At 55.7% G+C, this 15,322-nt stretch overlaps 1 protein-coding gene and 1 pseudogene across 1 annotated transcript; both read right to left on the bottom strand.

Annotated features, from left to right (window-relative positions):
- The window catches only part of LOC128845213 (zinc finger protein RFP-like), a 246,325-nt pseudogene that overhangs the window by 112,010 nt on the left and 118,993 nt on the right, over positions 1–15,322 (bottom strand).
- LOC128845547 (uncharacterized) lies at positions 8,438–13,573 on the bottom strand. The gene is made up of 4 exons (XM_054044353.1): positions 13,285–13,573; positions 12,964–13,104; positions 10,515–10,623; positions 8,438–9,673 (listed from the first exon to the last, which is right to left on the bottom strand). The coding sequence occupies exons 1-4, from the start codon at positions 13,459–13,461 to the stop codon at positions 9,132–9,134; spliced, it is 969 nt and encodes a 322-aa protein (XP_053900328.1). The 5' UTR covers positions 13,462–13,573; the 3' UTR covers positions 8,438–9,131.

The following is a 15,322-nucleotide window of genomic DNA, read 5'->3' as shown; positions in this document are numbered from 1 at the left end:
GGTCGCCGCCCCCCAAATTGTAGCGCCCTAGGCGACCACCTAGGTTTTGACAATGCTTAGTAGACCTGATTTACACCGGTACCAATCTGTGTGTTGCGGGTGGGCTCTTCGCCGTTATGTCCGACCGTAAACCTACGGACGCGGAATTATTAGCGGGGGCGAGAAAGTTGCAGGAGAAACTGGGGTGGTCAGATCAAAAAAAGGTTCTGCTCAGTGACGTAGCAACGTTTGAAGAGCATTTAGGAGTCAATATACAGGTGGTGCTGTATGCGGCGAAAAGTGGATGGGGCTTTTTTAAAACGGGGGGCCCAGTGTACCCCAAGACTTTTTTCATCCTGTTGCACGATGAGCATTACTGTGGGGTTCTGGATGTGAAAAAGTTGTTTGGTGTGAAAAATTATTGTGAGTTTTGCCACATGGAGTACAGTCACGACCACTCTTGCAGGTATCGTTGCCGCCTCTGTTTGAGTGTAACGTGCTTGGACAGCATGGGCGTGCAGCTGAGGTGTCCTAGCTGTAGACTGTATTGTCGATCCAAAGAGTGTATAAACGGACACATCGACTGTGCATCGAAAAAACAAGTCGAATGCCTGTCTAAAACTTTGTGTGATAAGTGTCAGTCTTATGTGGACAAGCGGCACAGGTGTAAAGGGAGGCGGTGTAAGCAGTGTCAGGGTTTGATCGCTGGTGATGTAGACAGTCACCTGTGTTTTATGGACAGCCTTAGAAAGCCCAAATCATCAGAAAAGTATCTTTTTTATGATTTTGAATGCACGCAGGAGACTGGGTTGCACACGCCCAATTACATTTTTGTTATGTCCCTAAAGCCGGGAAAATCCTGGGAATTTAAGGGCAACAAGTGTCTTTCTATGTTTGTTGAGACCTTTATTGGCAAAGAGTTCCAGGACTACACGTTCCTAGCTCACAATTCCAAAGGTTACGATGCGTACTTCATCGTTAGACAGTTACTGAAGGAAAAGATGTGCCTAGAACTGATCACTCAGGGTACCTCTTGGGGCCAGATTCACCAAAGGGCTTAAGTGCCTAACTGATGGTTTAGGCACCTAACTGCCAGAATCAGGCCCCACTGGGATTCCCAACCCCCCCGCCCAGCTGCTGCTCACCACTGCAGGGTCCTAAACTCACTTGAAAGTCGTTTACAACAAGAGGGTCCTAGAAGAAGGGTTTAAAACCCTGCCCTACGGCTTTTAGAAATGGATACGAGGTGGAAACACCTCTTTTCTGCAATTCTCGCGGGGCCTAGCAACTGCGGGAAAAGTTACTTTATAAAAAATGTGTTGGATAATGCCAAACAAACACTATCTGTTATGCTTGAGAATATTGTGTGGTGTTACAGTTGTTGGCAACCTCTGTATAAAGAACTGCTCTGTAAATATCCCTTTATCAATTTTGTGGAGGGGCTGCCTGATGCTTTTGACGATGACCGTTTGTTTCCTACCAATCAAGTAAATATGATTATCATAGACGATCTGATGAACTCTGCTTGTGAAATCGAGAAAGGTTTTACCAAGTACGTGCATCACAGAAACCTGAGCATTGTTTATAGTTCAAAACGTATTTTGTCAGGGGGAAAAGAGTCACACGATTAATCTAAACGCAAAAACCCCAGGGATAAATTACAAATCGCTACGCTCGCTCGGCAAATGTACCCCTGCAAAGCTGAATTCTTTCTAGAAGCTTTTGAGGATGCTACCAAAAGACCTTGTGGCTACCTGGTGGTGGATTTAAATGCTTCCACACCAGAAGCTTATAGACTAAGAACTGGTGTTTTCCCTCCAAACTGGCTAGTGGTTTATACTTTGAAAAGAACAACAGCCTGGTATAAAAAGAGATGAACTATTGGCAGGCCCCTTTGTAGCAGCTGGGGTTGCTGACCGAAATCATGTCTAGCTGTGTAAAGAGAAACCTGGTCCTTTTAAAATTACTTAGCAAATCGTCCCCGCAGCAAAGGAGGGCTAGACTATGTTCGGCCTCTGACGATTTAGCAGCGGCCATTTCAGAAATAGCGCTCAAGCTCCCAACTTCCTTGGGGGTGTAATATATTTTCTTTAACAGAGCTGCCTAGACATGACTTTTACTGGCACCGTCTTTTACTAACACAAATATGAAAGGGGACACATTCATATTGACACATTTCAATAAATACGTTTTATTAATCGCCTGGTTTAACACGACCTTTTACAGCCGCCTGTAAAAATGGACTCCATAAGGAAGTCTGAGCTGGTTCATTCTTCCATTTTGTCCTTTTCCAGATTTTCGTCTTGATATCTGTGTCTCATATCATGCATCAGCTGTTTTTGCTTATGTCTATTTACTCCCACGGGGCTACCGATGTGTAAGTTCTCAAAGGCCTATAGAAAGGCATCGTCGAGCTGTTGAGAGATTTTCAGAAAAGAAAGTAAGCACCCCACTGCTTGTTTTTAGATTTACACAACCCGCTGGTTCCTAACCCCATTACACCCCATCATCAACCGTCACTTCTTAATCATTCATTTACCTGAGTGACGTCTTTTCCATTCACCTTGTCCTCCGGTGACTACCCCGAGCTGTCTTCACCTTCCTCCTCCATGGGGGTGGACGACAAGAGGTCACCATGCTCATCGGGGTGTCTCACAAGCAGTTGGGTTTCGGGTTCTGGCGTATCCATCAACGGCTGGGCCAAAGGGCTCCCCTCGGTCGCTCCCTCCTCCTCCTCAGAACTGTTGCTGATGTAGCGCTTTCTTCACGGATGGTCAAAGGCCCTCGGGGCTAAAACAAAGTCCAAATTTCTCACGGGGGTGGTGAAGGAGTCCATGTTTCCACGATTTCTAAAGCACGCGTTCTTGGTAAAAGATGGCCTCTTCTGCCGGGGTGCTGGGGCTTATGCGGTGATGGTGCTGCACTCTGATTGTCAGAGGGCGCTGGGAGGAGTTTTTAAAGGAGTCACACGACCCTCTTCTGGGCGGGTCACCCCGCCCTGGAACACCCCCGATTGGTCAAATCTGCTCTCGGGGTGGTCCTATGCGACCGAAACCCATCACGATTGGTAGAGGCCGGTGGGAAGAGTTCTTAGAGAGGTCACATTATCCACTTCCGGACGGGTCACCCCGCCCCAGGACACCCCCGATTGGTCAAATCTGCTCTCGGTGCAGTCCTATGTGGCTGAAACCCCTCCTGATTGGTAGAGGGAAGTGGGAGGAGTTCTTAGAGGGGTCACATGACACACTTTGCTTCCGGTCATGTGTCCGCCTTGGGTGGTACTTCAGGTGACAGATGGTCGGGGCTTAAGGGGTCAAGGGGTGGGGTTTAAGGGGCCAAGGGGAGATGATATGGTTTGATTGGTGGTAGGGTCCTTATACTACTTCCGTTTTCCATACTACTGAATCCCACCCTGCCAGCATGCCCACTAACAAAAGGGGCCCACAAATTCCACCATCTCCCTAGCATCCAGCGGGCACCATCAACACAGCTCTGTGTCAAGGCATCACCCATCCTCCGTAGCCTGCCACGCCCCTGCTAGTCCAGTCCAAACAATGCACCTGGAGGGTGATGGGCTTGAACACACAACTCTCAGTCCTGATGTGCAACTGCCCTCTGCTCTGCCCCTCTCCGCTTAGCTCTGCTGCTGCATCCAGCTCTGCTCGGCTCTGCAGCACCTTTGGCGACTCTAGACCTGGTATTTTTTATGATGAGAACGAACCTCAGGACTGTTGCCCTCAAACCCAAGTCACACATATGCCTGATCAGGCTATAATCAATCCAGTCTCAGTTCCACCCGCGTCATTCACTTTTCTCTCTTGAGTGGAAGAGTTTCTTCCAGTAATTGAAGATTTGTGGTCCATGGATTAACTATGAAGTTAAATTAACTGCAGACAATTTAAATCACCCACTTACATTTTCTGGTCCTCTGAATATCCCAAGGGGGGAGGGATAGCTCAGTGGTTTGAGCATTGGCCTGCTAAACCCAGGGTTGTGAGTTCAATCCTTGAGGGGGCCATTTAGGGATCTGGGGCAAAATCAGTACTTGGTCCTGCTAGTGAAGGCAGGGGGCTGGACTTGATGACCTTTCAAGGTCCCTTCCAGTTCTAGGAGATGGGATATCTCCATTAATTTAATAAATTTATAAATTAATAATTTATTTATTTATTTAGAAACCCGGAGCGGATAGGAATGGCTTTTGCTACATTTCATCCCAGGGTTTATCAGTTTTATTGTTTTTAGACTGTTTGGCATTTTCCTGCCATTAATCAAGTTCCTCTCGAACCCACTGCTCTGCAGATCCATTCATAATGCTCCATGGATGGATACGCAGGCGGCATCACACTCGTTAGCCACCCACTTACCTGTGGCAGTTGGAAATGGGGCCCATGACCCTGAGCTCTGGAAATGCAGCCCTTGAGGAGGGAAAGGAGCAGCTCCTCCGCTATTCAGAGGAAAACAATAAAATCTAATAGATACTTAATCTGGTCTGATGTGCTTTGTGCAACAGAGGACAGCAGTGCATGTCCATACACAGTCCCCTGGAGATGTAGGGCTGGGGATCATTGCTTGACATGGCTGACTATGAATGGATTGCAATTAGGACTGGGTGGATTGGGTCTTGTTACAAGATTTGCCCATTACTTTGGGGTATGCTCATTTATTCGGGTTACTCTTCTGGGGAAGGGGATTCTGTAATTCTATCAGTGTACTGTTTGTGTCATTTGTGTTTTTATATGGAGCTCTACTTCTCCCTTCTGCAAGTCCCTTCCCAATGGAGCTATCCTGCAGGACCTAGGTTCCCCAGGGCTGGGTTTCTCCAGCCCCAGAACCGGATGAACACACCCCCCCATGCAGAGTGGCTCCCCGCCACTGGGTGTGTGCAACTGCAGGCTCCCTCTTTGTCTGTGTGTCCTGTCTGACTCCCACGTGCTGGCTCACTCTCACCCCTTGGGAGGGCCCACTTTGCTTTGCTGCTTGGCGAGATGCAGGCTCCAGTGCCTGTAGCAGCATCCAGGAGTGGTAGCCACTGGACCACTCCAAGAGAGACGCCCAGCTCCACCCCAACAGCTGGGCGCCAGCTCCTTCCTTATCATCATCCCAGAGCTCATCTGTGCTTGGAGCAGGGCTGCCTGTGCCCAGCTGGTGGGTGCATCCACCCGGGCAGGGAGAAAGTGCAGAGAGTCCAAATCTGAATGCACTGGTTGGTTCTTTCCTTTCAAAAGTGGGGGCCAGTCTTTACTCTGGGGCTGGATTCTGTATATTTGACGTTTTCTTTCCTACTAATCTGTCTAGCCATAACTGGATTGCATGGGGGTTTCTCTCTCTCTCTCTCTGTGTTTTCTTTCCTTCTCAACCCCACAATAGGTGCATTGGGCCTGATTCTGATCTCCAGCTGGTGTAAACGAGGAGTAGCCCCACTGAAGTGAGTTTACATGGGGGTAAACTCAGTGTACGTGGGATCAGGATCAGGCCCGTTGAGTTCAAGGCTCGCCGGCTGTACCCAGAGCACAGGCGGGTCTCTGATCCCACTTCCCATCTGGCAGAGAGGAGGGCTGCAAATCCCTGCCTCCCTGTCCACGCACCCCACCCACCTTTGGGTGGAAAACTCCATTAGCCCTGAGTGGGGTCAGTTAGCGTCACTCCCAGTTCCGGAACATGCCCCGAGGATGTCGCTTTTGGGGGCAGCCCCACCTGAGAGCCAGCTGGGGTGGGACGGGATTGCAGGGGCCTGGCCCGGGGGTTCCCAGGTGGCTTCCCCTGCATTACTAGATGGGAATAGCCGGCACGAAAGCAGCGAGACGTGAGGAAGCAGCCAGGGCAGGGTGGGGTGGGTGGGTGCTGTCAGTGTTGGAAAGCTGGGGGGGGGGGGAGTCTGCTTTATTGATGGAGGCAGGAAACGTTCTTTCCTTGTGATGTCTTTAAATATTTATTTTAGATGGGGGAGGGGCCGGTGAGAGAGAGGAGAACTGGGCAGCAGCTGGAGGGCCAAGAAATGAATCGAGCTTTTAAAAGCTGAACCAGCCCTGGGGAGGGTAGAGGTTTCCCTGCTTGGGGAGGGCTGTGCAGGCAAATCACACCTGCCCTTCCAGATGCATTGTTCAGCCCAGATGAGCTTATCTGGCATTATGCAGGGCGGCTGCTGCCTCTGTCTAGCAAACAGCAGCGCTCACAGCAAAACTAAATGGAAGTCGTCAGTGGGCTTGTTTTAACCTCCAGCGCCTGCTTCCACAGTCCTGGTGGGCTCCCTGCCCCGCAGCCTGCCTGGCCCTCCGACTGTTTCCAGCCTGGATGCTGGTGCCCTTCAATCCTGACCTGCAGCCCCCCTGTTGTCCCAGCCCTGGGCTCCCCACACAGCCCTGTCCATGCCCCTCACTCCTGACCTGCAGCCCCCCTGTTGTCCTAGGGTTACCATATTTAAAAAATAAAAAAAGAGGACACTCCACGGGGCCCTGGCCCCGCCCCTTTCCCCACCCCGTCTCCGCCCCAACTCCACTCCTTCCCCGCCCCACCTCTGCCCCTTCCCCGCTCCTTCCCCAAAGTCCCCACCCTAACTCTCCCTCCTCCCTCCCAGCCACGCGAAAAGGGCTGCCCAAGCGCTACCGGCTTCACGGTTTGCTGGGCAGCATCCAGACCCTGCGCCCCCGGCTGGCGCTTCCCCAGCGCAGCTGGAGCCCGGGAGGGGAAGTGCCCGGCCTGCGGCTGGGGTCCGGAGGCAAGGGGGCTGCCCGAAGCCGGTAGCGCTCAGGCAGTTCGGCTCTTAAACAGAGCCGAAGAGTCAGGGGAGGAGCAGAGCAGCCACGGGAGAGGAAGTGCCCGGCCGGTATTTTCCCAGACATATTCGGCTTTTTGGCAATTCCCCCCGGACAGGGGTTTGATTACCAAAAAGCCGGACATGTCCGGGAAAAAACGGACATATGGTAACCCTATGTTGTCCCAGCCCTGGGCTCCCCACACAGCCCTGTCCATGCCCCTCACTCCTGACCTGCAGCCCCCCAGCTATCCCAGTTCTTAGCCTCTCTTGAGTAAAGAGGTACAATGTGGAGATTTGTGTGGCAATGCTGAGAGATGGACAAACATCCACTGGGGTCTGGGAGGAATCATTTCAAGGATTCATTTCAATCAGGCCTTCAGAAGGGCTAGCCCGCGGCCCCTACAGTGCACTTCTTCATTAGCAGCCGAAGACACTGAGCTGCAGGAAGTGGGACAGAGAAGCAGGCCTGCGTGGCCAGGGCATGGGGGAGCAGCACGCAGCCCCTTTCCTTGCTGGATACTCAGCAGGGGCCAAGCAGCCGTTAGTGCTCGGTTCTAGCCCCCAGCGCAGGTAGCAGAGGGGCTGTCCACTAACGTAGGGCCAGAACCGCACAGCAGAGACAGGACAGGATGGGACTCCTCCCCTAGGCTCCACCCCAGGGGCAATGCGTGTGTGGCAGGGGCGGAAGGCCGGAGCGAAGGGGCTGGGCACGGGATGGCGGGTGCAGAGCACCCCCCAGAGGTGCAGGGGAAGCAGCTGCCCGAGAGCACGGACACACACTGCTCCTGATACCAACCCCTTCTACCCTCAGCCAGGAGGAGGAGCAGGGACGGGAGAAGCTGCTGCTGTGAGCCGCACAGCTGGGCCACGGCTGGTCCTATGACTATTAACAGCCCGGCAGCAAAGGGAGACATTGCAGGGGTGGCAGATCCCCCGAGGCAGAGCAGCCTGGCGAGACCCCCTTTGCAGTACGCGCTCAGTCCCCGGGTGAGGGGTCCCTGCCCAGCCCTGTGAGCTGCCTCAGCAGCAGCGAGAGGGTGCCCAGGGTCCCTGCGGTCACTGCCAGGGCCACAGCGCCTTACCTGCATCTTCATGCCGTCGAGTCCCAGCCTACGTGGAGAGAGAGCACATCACTGCAGCAGCCTGGGGAGCGTGGTGCTGTCCCCAACCTCCCGCAGCCCCCAGGCGTCTAACACTGCTGCTGGGGCACGGAGTACTGAGCTTCAGGGGCAGCCTTGCAGCAGGTTCCCAGGGGGCCCTGGCCTGCCCCTTCCCAGCCTGACTGGGAGAACTGGAGCGAGTGGGACTCACTAATAAGGAGCCAGTGTCTGGAGCTGGCTGCTGATCAGTGCAAGACCCCCCCGTTCGCATGCCCCCTGCACAGAGCTCCCTGCTCGTGGGGCCTACGCAGCGTGGTGGCCCTGGGGGCAGAGCGGGGTCCCCCATGGCAGGTCTGGGCAGTAGGTTCCCTGCTAGGGGCTGGAGACTCCGGCGCGGGGCAGAGTGGCTCTCTCTAGCTGAGCCCTGCGCTGTCTCCAGGGCTAGGGAGGTTCATGGGCCTGGCCTTACCAGAGGTAATCAGGGATCCTGGAGACATGCTCCTGGAAGGCTGGAGAGCTCTCCCTGTTGCCCGCCCTAAAGGGCTCGAGGGGACAACAATGGTCCGTCACCCGGTGTGCTTGGCACCAATAAAGACACCGAGGGGAGAAAGCAAGCCAAGTTTATTTCAGAGCTCTGAAATGGCACTAGGAGACCGGCATGTCTCAAATCCAGTGCAACAAATACAAACAAATTTTACCTTTTATACTCCAAACTGTTTGCATACATCTCTTTGTCTGGCTGTTCCTCCTTACCCCTCCCTTCCAGACAACTGTTAGAATAAACTCTACATAAGCTTGTGAGAAAACTTTCTCAGTCTTTGCGACCTTGGATTAGACGCCTGCAAACTAACTACCCTGCTTCTTATCTCTATTATTTCTGCTAGTGTGAGTGAAACTGCAGCCATCTGCTAAAAAGCTGATATTACATTTCTGCTTCAGCCTACTTCAGAGCATGTAAACAGTTAGCATAGAAGTAGGTGAGAGTTCACAAGATGGGGTTTGGGGGTTCAGATAGGCCCAGAGCAAAAGAGCTTCATCGGCACTTTTGGCCTTCCACTCTCCCGAGTTACCTGGTAGCTATGCCTAGTGGACCCCAACATCCCCATCCACGTACCAGCCAACCAGCATGTTAATGGTCTTGGAAATCTGCCGAGAGAGAAGGCGTCACTCCCCTGCAGAGCGCAGTGGTGTTCAGCTTGGGCCTGCACAGCATGACCTGACCACGTGACCAGCCCCAGAGCAAACCCCAGGCTGGGGGCTGTCTGCAGGCGAGCGAGCACGTCTACATGGGGCTCTGGTCACAGAACGGACCCCTTGGCATCCCCATGTCCGTTCCCCATCACAGGGCAGGAGATCACTCTCCAGCCACGGCCTTCCCCCGGCTGACTCCACACCCCCCAGCTGTCCCCAGCAAAGACTCTGCAGAGGGGGGCATCTGGCACGCCCAGCCTCCATTGCCACTGTACAATGTCCAAGCGGCTGCTCACGCTCTCCTCTCCCACCAGCCTGCTCATGCCCTTGTCATCCACCGTGAACTCTCCTGTGTGCAGCGCCCAGCACAACAGGCCCTGAGCCTGCCTGGATTGCTGGTTGCTATGGTTACGTGCCAGCAGCAGGGCATCTGTGCAGAGCTGGGGAGTCCCAGGCCGGACTCTCCCGCACCTGGGCAGGAAATGGAGCCAGCTCCGTTGATTCGTTGGGAACGGTAACGAGCAGCCTACCAGGCCACTGCTGATGGCCTTGGTGAATCTGTCGTCAGCCTTGATGTGGTCGTACAGCTCCGCGATGGCTCGCTGCCTCAGCCGGGCGCTGTGGTGGGCTTCGTACACGTTCAGGATGGCTGAGACGGGAACAAGAGAGACACAATAAGGAAACTCTTACCAGCTGCCTGGTTCCAACTCCTGTGCGAGCAGGGCCTGGCCCCTAGCCCCAGAGAGCTCCCCACATCCCTTCCCCAGCTGGCCAGGGCTCTGGGGAGAGCAGGGCGAGAGCCCCAGGGACACAGCCCCAGAACGCTCCACACCTGGATTGAACCCTGGTTGTTTCACCTCTGCTCAGCCCAAGACAGGACCAGAGGGAAGGTGGGAAGCTGCTGAGTGGGGGACAGAACCCGAGGTATTAAGATTCACTCAGTGCCCCAGCACACAGCCCACGCTGGACTCAGCCTCCGCAGACACCTCAGAGACAGAGTGTTTGGAGTTGTTCTATGAGCCCTGATTCGGCACCAATGGCACCAGACAGTCAGGATGGGCCTGGGTTCAGCCTCCTCCAGCGGCAATCAGCACAGAGCCCAGCGCCTTTCCTACGTGCTGGATCCAGGTGGCTGCTGCTGGCTCGTGGCCGAAGTGAGCGAGCCAATGCCGCACACAGATTGCCCTCATGCCCACTGGGCAGGGCAGTAACTGTGGCACCATGCTGAGGCCAGGTGGGCACTGCTTTGTCAGGCACAAGCATTTCCTCCCGGGTTAGTAATGTACAGTCTTGCCAGCTTCTGGTCCCTGGCCACTCTGAGATCCCACGGGCAGGGCAAGGCTGACAGGAAGCTTGGGGGCTGCACTGGCATTGGATGTGGGGCAGCTCTCAACTCCGCCAGCGACTCACGGCAGTGGGGTCAGAAAACAACCAGCACATCAACTATCCCCCGCCCTGCCCTGGCCAGGCCCAGCCAGTGGCCTACTCACCATTGGCGAGTGTGAGCAGCCAGCTGTGCGGGGTGTAGAGATCGCAGGCAGCCACGTTATTCCTCTGGGCCGGCCAGGCAATGCTGGAGTAGTCCTGGACGTACAGCTCCTGGCAGGGAGCAGGCGGGAGATTAGCCATCCGCTCACTAGCGCGCCATGGGAGCAGACCCATGAGACAGCTGCAAGTGTCAGGCTGGTGGCGTTGGCAGCCAGGGGGAGTACAGCACGGAGCACGCAGGGCAGCACTGGGGAAGGAGGGCAGCGCTGCCTGGCCCGCTTTGTGGCTCCACACCAGCCACCGGGACAGGTCCCATGTGGGAGCTGCTCCCAGCACCTTTTGCTAAGGAGAGTTAACAAGAGGAGAAAGCACCTTCAGATAGTGCCAGAGCACCTGAGGGGGGCACCGGGGCCCCATGTGGCCTGGGGGGGCACAGAGCCCGAAAGGGGGGGGTCCAGAGCCCACACAGGCCAGAATGGGGGACCATGCTGGAGCATGCTCATGGAATAGGGAGGGCTTAATTCTGGCTGGAGGCCTGTGTGCAGGACTCCACCCCGCTCCAATTCACAGCAGGGCTCCCGGAGCCCAGTGGGCAGGGAGAAGACAGCCCCTAAGGCGTAACTCCCCTTCAGGCCTAGGAGTGTCAGGTGCCCAGCCTGAGACACCAAGTCTGATTCGCAAAGGGCAGAGCTCAGTGCTCTCAAATCAGACCCCTCCCGGGGGGCCGACGGGGCCTCCCAAAAATCACTCCTCCCTTTGGAAAGTGCAGGCCTTAGGCATTGTGAACAAGTGTGTGGCAAGTACCTTGCCGTGGCATTCACAGGGAAAGCCTGCTCCCTGCACGACCCCAGACACTCTGTCCTTGGCTTTCCTTCCTACCTTGCCCTCCCAGCTCTCTCCTTCCTTCCCCAAAGCCCACCCCAATTTCTGCCCCATAGGGCTCCCTCCACTCCTCCCATCAGCCAAGGTTACCAGCACTGGAAGAGCATTAATGCGGCACCTACATGGGCTGTTTAAGGCGGGCACTCCCAGGCCCCCCGTGACTGTCCTCACCACTGAGTATCAGAAATAAGACTGGCAGGTGACTGGTAGAAGAACCTTCACAGGGAGAAGATACCAGGTACCGAAGGGCAGAGAAAGGCAGAACAAGAACCAGTGGCTGAAGCATAAGGCCCGAACAGTGAACAACGAGGGTGATCAACCACCGGAATGTGCTGCCAAGGAACTAGCAGACTCTCCATCTCTCGATGTCTTCAGCTCCCGACCGGCTGCCTTTCTGGAGGGCACACTGTACTGCAGCCAGACATGTCGCTGGGCTCAGTCCAGAGCAACTGGGTGACATTCTCTGGCCTGCGTTACACAGGAGCCTGACTAGATGATCTACCGGTCCCTTGACACGATGAATTGAGCTCTGGGTCGTCACGCAGACAGCAGGGCATCGGTTCCATGCAGCTCCTGTTTGGAAGGTTACTACTGCGCCTATGAAGGCAAAGCCTTTCCATCTGCTAATGAGAGCTGGGATGCTGCATAGAGGTAACATGCCAGTGGCCACATACCGACATCGAGGGGCCCAACCCAGCCCGGGCCAGTCATACCTCAGCACGGGCCAGTCGTACCTCAGCCCTAAGCTAAAGGGAAAGCATGGAAGGACCACGTGGCTCACTCAAGCAACATCCCCCTGAAGGAGCAGAAATGCAGCCCACACTACGTCAATGTACAGAAGCATCAGCTGTGACAGGGAAGGCGTAAGGAGGCTCAGAGGGAACCAGAATGGCCAGCAGCAAATAGGAACTTCTGTAAGTCTCGGAGAACCAGAAAGCTGGTGAGAGTCGCTGGCCCTGCTAGATCAGCAGAGGGTGAGCGGAACAACCAGAGAGGACGAGACACTGAGCAGCAGGGTTGCTAAAGTCTTCAGAGGGGAGGGATAGCTCAGTGGTTTGAGCACTGGCCTCCTAAACCCAGGGTTGTGAGTTCAATCCTTGAGGGGGTCATTTAGGGATCTGGGGCAAAAATCTGTCAGGAGATTTGTCCTGCTTTGAGCAGGGGGTTGGACTAGATGACCTCCTGAGGTCCCTTCATATTCTATGATTCACCACAGAGAATGAGGGGAGATTCCCACCCCTGTGCTCCTCTTTGGTAACAGAAATGAGGGACAGAGGTGTCAGACACGGGGCTGCTGAGACATGGCTCAGGGCCGTCGCAGTTAGTGCCCAGGCAAGGGGAAGACCCAGAAGGACAGGGGGACAAGGGGCTGATGTGGGGATCACATCACAACGAGCCCACAGGGATCCCCACCAAAGCACTGCCAGAGGCTGCAGCCCCTGGGATTTGCGCCCAATGAGGAGATTCGGGTCCATGCGATAAGCCACAGCTGGGCCATGGTGGGAAGGGTCTCCAGGCCACCGTTACACAGGGTGAGGAGTGGGGAGGGTGCTCAGGGAGTTCATTTACCTGTCTGAGGCTCTGGACAAGCTCATCCTCCTCGGCAGTCAGGCGCGTGGCATAGCAGTAGCTCATCGGCAGGTACACCTGGCGGCAGTGGCACCACAGCGTGGAGGGGTGGGCTGGGCTGGCATCCACGCCGGAAGCAGCCTGTCACACAACAGAGGGACGTTGTCAGCAGCGTGCGGGATGGGGAGTGGGGAGCCGCAGGGACACGGCACAGTTAAGGACAGGGGTGTGGGCAGTCAGAGGGGTAATGTGCCCAGGAGACACACGGGGCCCAGGATAGCTGCTGCCTCAGCGTTAGAGCAGCCCTACAGGACAACGCACCGACCCCAGGCGATCGCTGCTCTGTGCTCCTTGGGTGTGGGGGACCTGGAAGAGAAGCTGGAGCCCTCGTTTGGAGCCAGGAGACTGTCTCCTCCAGCCCGAGGACAGCGTTCTGGGCTCTCCCAGCAACCCAGCGAGGCTGTTATCCTGGACAGGGCCTCTGCCGACAGACTGCATCTGATTCCCTGTGGTTCGTGTTAACGGGGTGAGGAGGGAGGCGCAGGGAATAAACTGCCTCTCCAGTGGGGAACATGCCAGTGGGCAATGCTGCCACTAGTTTCCCTGTAATCAGCCAGCTGCCTGAACTCCCTCGCTTCACACTGCCCCCTGCTCCTGGCCCCATGGCCAGCTCGGGCACCAGCTGTCCCTGAGGGCTGGGGAAGTCTGCGGCACGCCCAGCTCCAGGACAGGGACAGCCATGGCATGCCAAATGGGGAGGAACCATGTCAGGACCCAGCACAGGTTCAGCCCCAGGAGGGAGGGACTTGGGGAGAGCGCAACGTGTGGGTCTGGAGGCTGGCAGAGAGGGCAGGAAGGCTGGAGGTCGAGCAGGTGGGCCAAGATTGGATGGGGGAGGGAAGGTCATCAACAGAACATCCCTCCCGCATCAGCCCACGCCCCGTGCCAGGAATGGTGCCTGTGCATGCTTCCGTGCTCGAAGCCTCCTGGCCCAGGCTGAGTGGGAGAATGGGGGACTGGTGCAGGCCGGGATTACTCTCAGGTTCCTGGTGTTCAGCGTCGGGCTCTCTGCTGGGTGCTGCTGCGAGGGGACAGGGCTGTGGCTTGGGACTGAAAATCAATACACTCTGCAGATACAGAATAGCACCTACCACAGCTCAGGGAACAGCGTGTTCATTCCCTCCCAGCTGTAAACGTTCAAGATGGCCAGCCAAAACTTCCCCCAGGACGGGATTCCCACACCACCCCCTGGAGAGACAGACACAGATCTGGGCTCTGATGGCGGCCACGGGGGCCAGGGACACGGACCCTGCCATGTGACAGGGCATGAACAGAGGCTCCTGAATCCTGGTCTGGTCTGGTTGTGTGGCAGGCCAGGGACCCTGGAGAGCGGCAAGCCGGTGCGGCGGGCACTCAACGGGCACTACACACCGACAGACACAGCCATTCAGAAACGACATCTGGGAAGCGTTTGCAAGCAGTGAAGGAGCTGAGGTTTCACCGTCACCCCAGAAGGTAAGCGCGGCAGGGGGCTGGCACAGCAGGATGCAGCATGGGCTGTGACATGCCACACGTGCTGCGACAGCCAGGCCACGCTGGGAGAAGCTAAGGGCAGCAGGGCAGAAACTAATGTGCGAACTGCACATGCTGCCAGACAGCCAAGGACAAGCCATTGCAAAGGCTCATGCCACTCTGGCCGCATGTCCCCTCGCCTACCACTCACCCCTTCGGAGCTGGGCAAGCCCTTCTCAACAGTCCCAGCCCCATGGTGCTGGGGAGAGGACAGGATGCCGGAGAGCTCCAGCCACATGCTGACCTTTGCTGTGGAGGTTGATCCGAGCCCTCACGAGGTCCGGGTCATCCGGCCCAACCCCCAGGATCCTCAGGGACGTGTAGTTGAGCACTGTGCCAAACACTGTCCATTTGTCTTCCACGTGCCTGCCACATACAGAGAGCAGGGAAGTCAGACATGGCCGAGCGCTCGTGCAATCAACCGAGACTGGTTTTATTGGGGCAAACCTACCCAGAAATGCCGATGAAGCGGGGCTTGATTTGTTAATGAAATCAGAGTGTTTCCCTCCCAGGGGCCAGCTTGGGGGCTGGTGGGATTTCAGGGATTTTGTTTAATAGGTTGAAGGTGAGACACAGAAAATGAGCCAGTTTTGAACATTCTCCCTCGTTTCCTAGTGCTCCTCTGGGTCCCCCTCACCTCCGCTGGAATAGGGAAACCTGTCTAGACAATGGCAGAGAGCTGGCAGTGCAGGCGTACGTTTCTACCATGATTTCTTTCCCTTTCACCAAGGCCTCTGATCACAGACCCTCCTCCTAGAGACGGGAAAGACACTCTTCTCCAGTGAAG

This window comes from Malaclemys terrapin, chromosome 11 (genome assembly GCF_027887155.1).
Source record: "Malaclemys terrapin pileata isolate rMalTer1 chromosome 11, rMalTer1.hap1, whole genome shotgun sequence".
NCBI classification, from domain to species: Eukaryota; Metazoa; Chordata; order Testudines; family Emydidae; genus Malaclemys; species Malaclemys terrapin.
The sequence above is the reverse complement of the archived record's forward strand: the minus strand, read 5'-3'. Positions and strand labels throughout refer to the sequence as shown.

Excerpts from the sequence above, each read along its gene's own strand:
- LOC128845547 (XM_054044353.1), bottom strand. The coding sequence starts at position 13,461 with ATGCAGTCTGTCGGCAGAGGCCCTGTCCAGGATAACAGCCTCGCTGGG. Across the intron at positions 13,105-13,284 it reads GCAGCGATCGCCTGGGGTCG|GCTGCTTCCGGCGTGGATGC; the intron begins GTGCGTTGTCCT and ends GTTGTGTGACAG. Across the intron at positions 10,624-12,963 it reads TTGTCCAGAGCCTCAGACAG|GAGCTGTACGTCCAGGACTA; the intron begins GTAAATGAACTC and ends GCTCCCTGCCAG.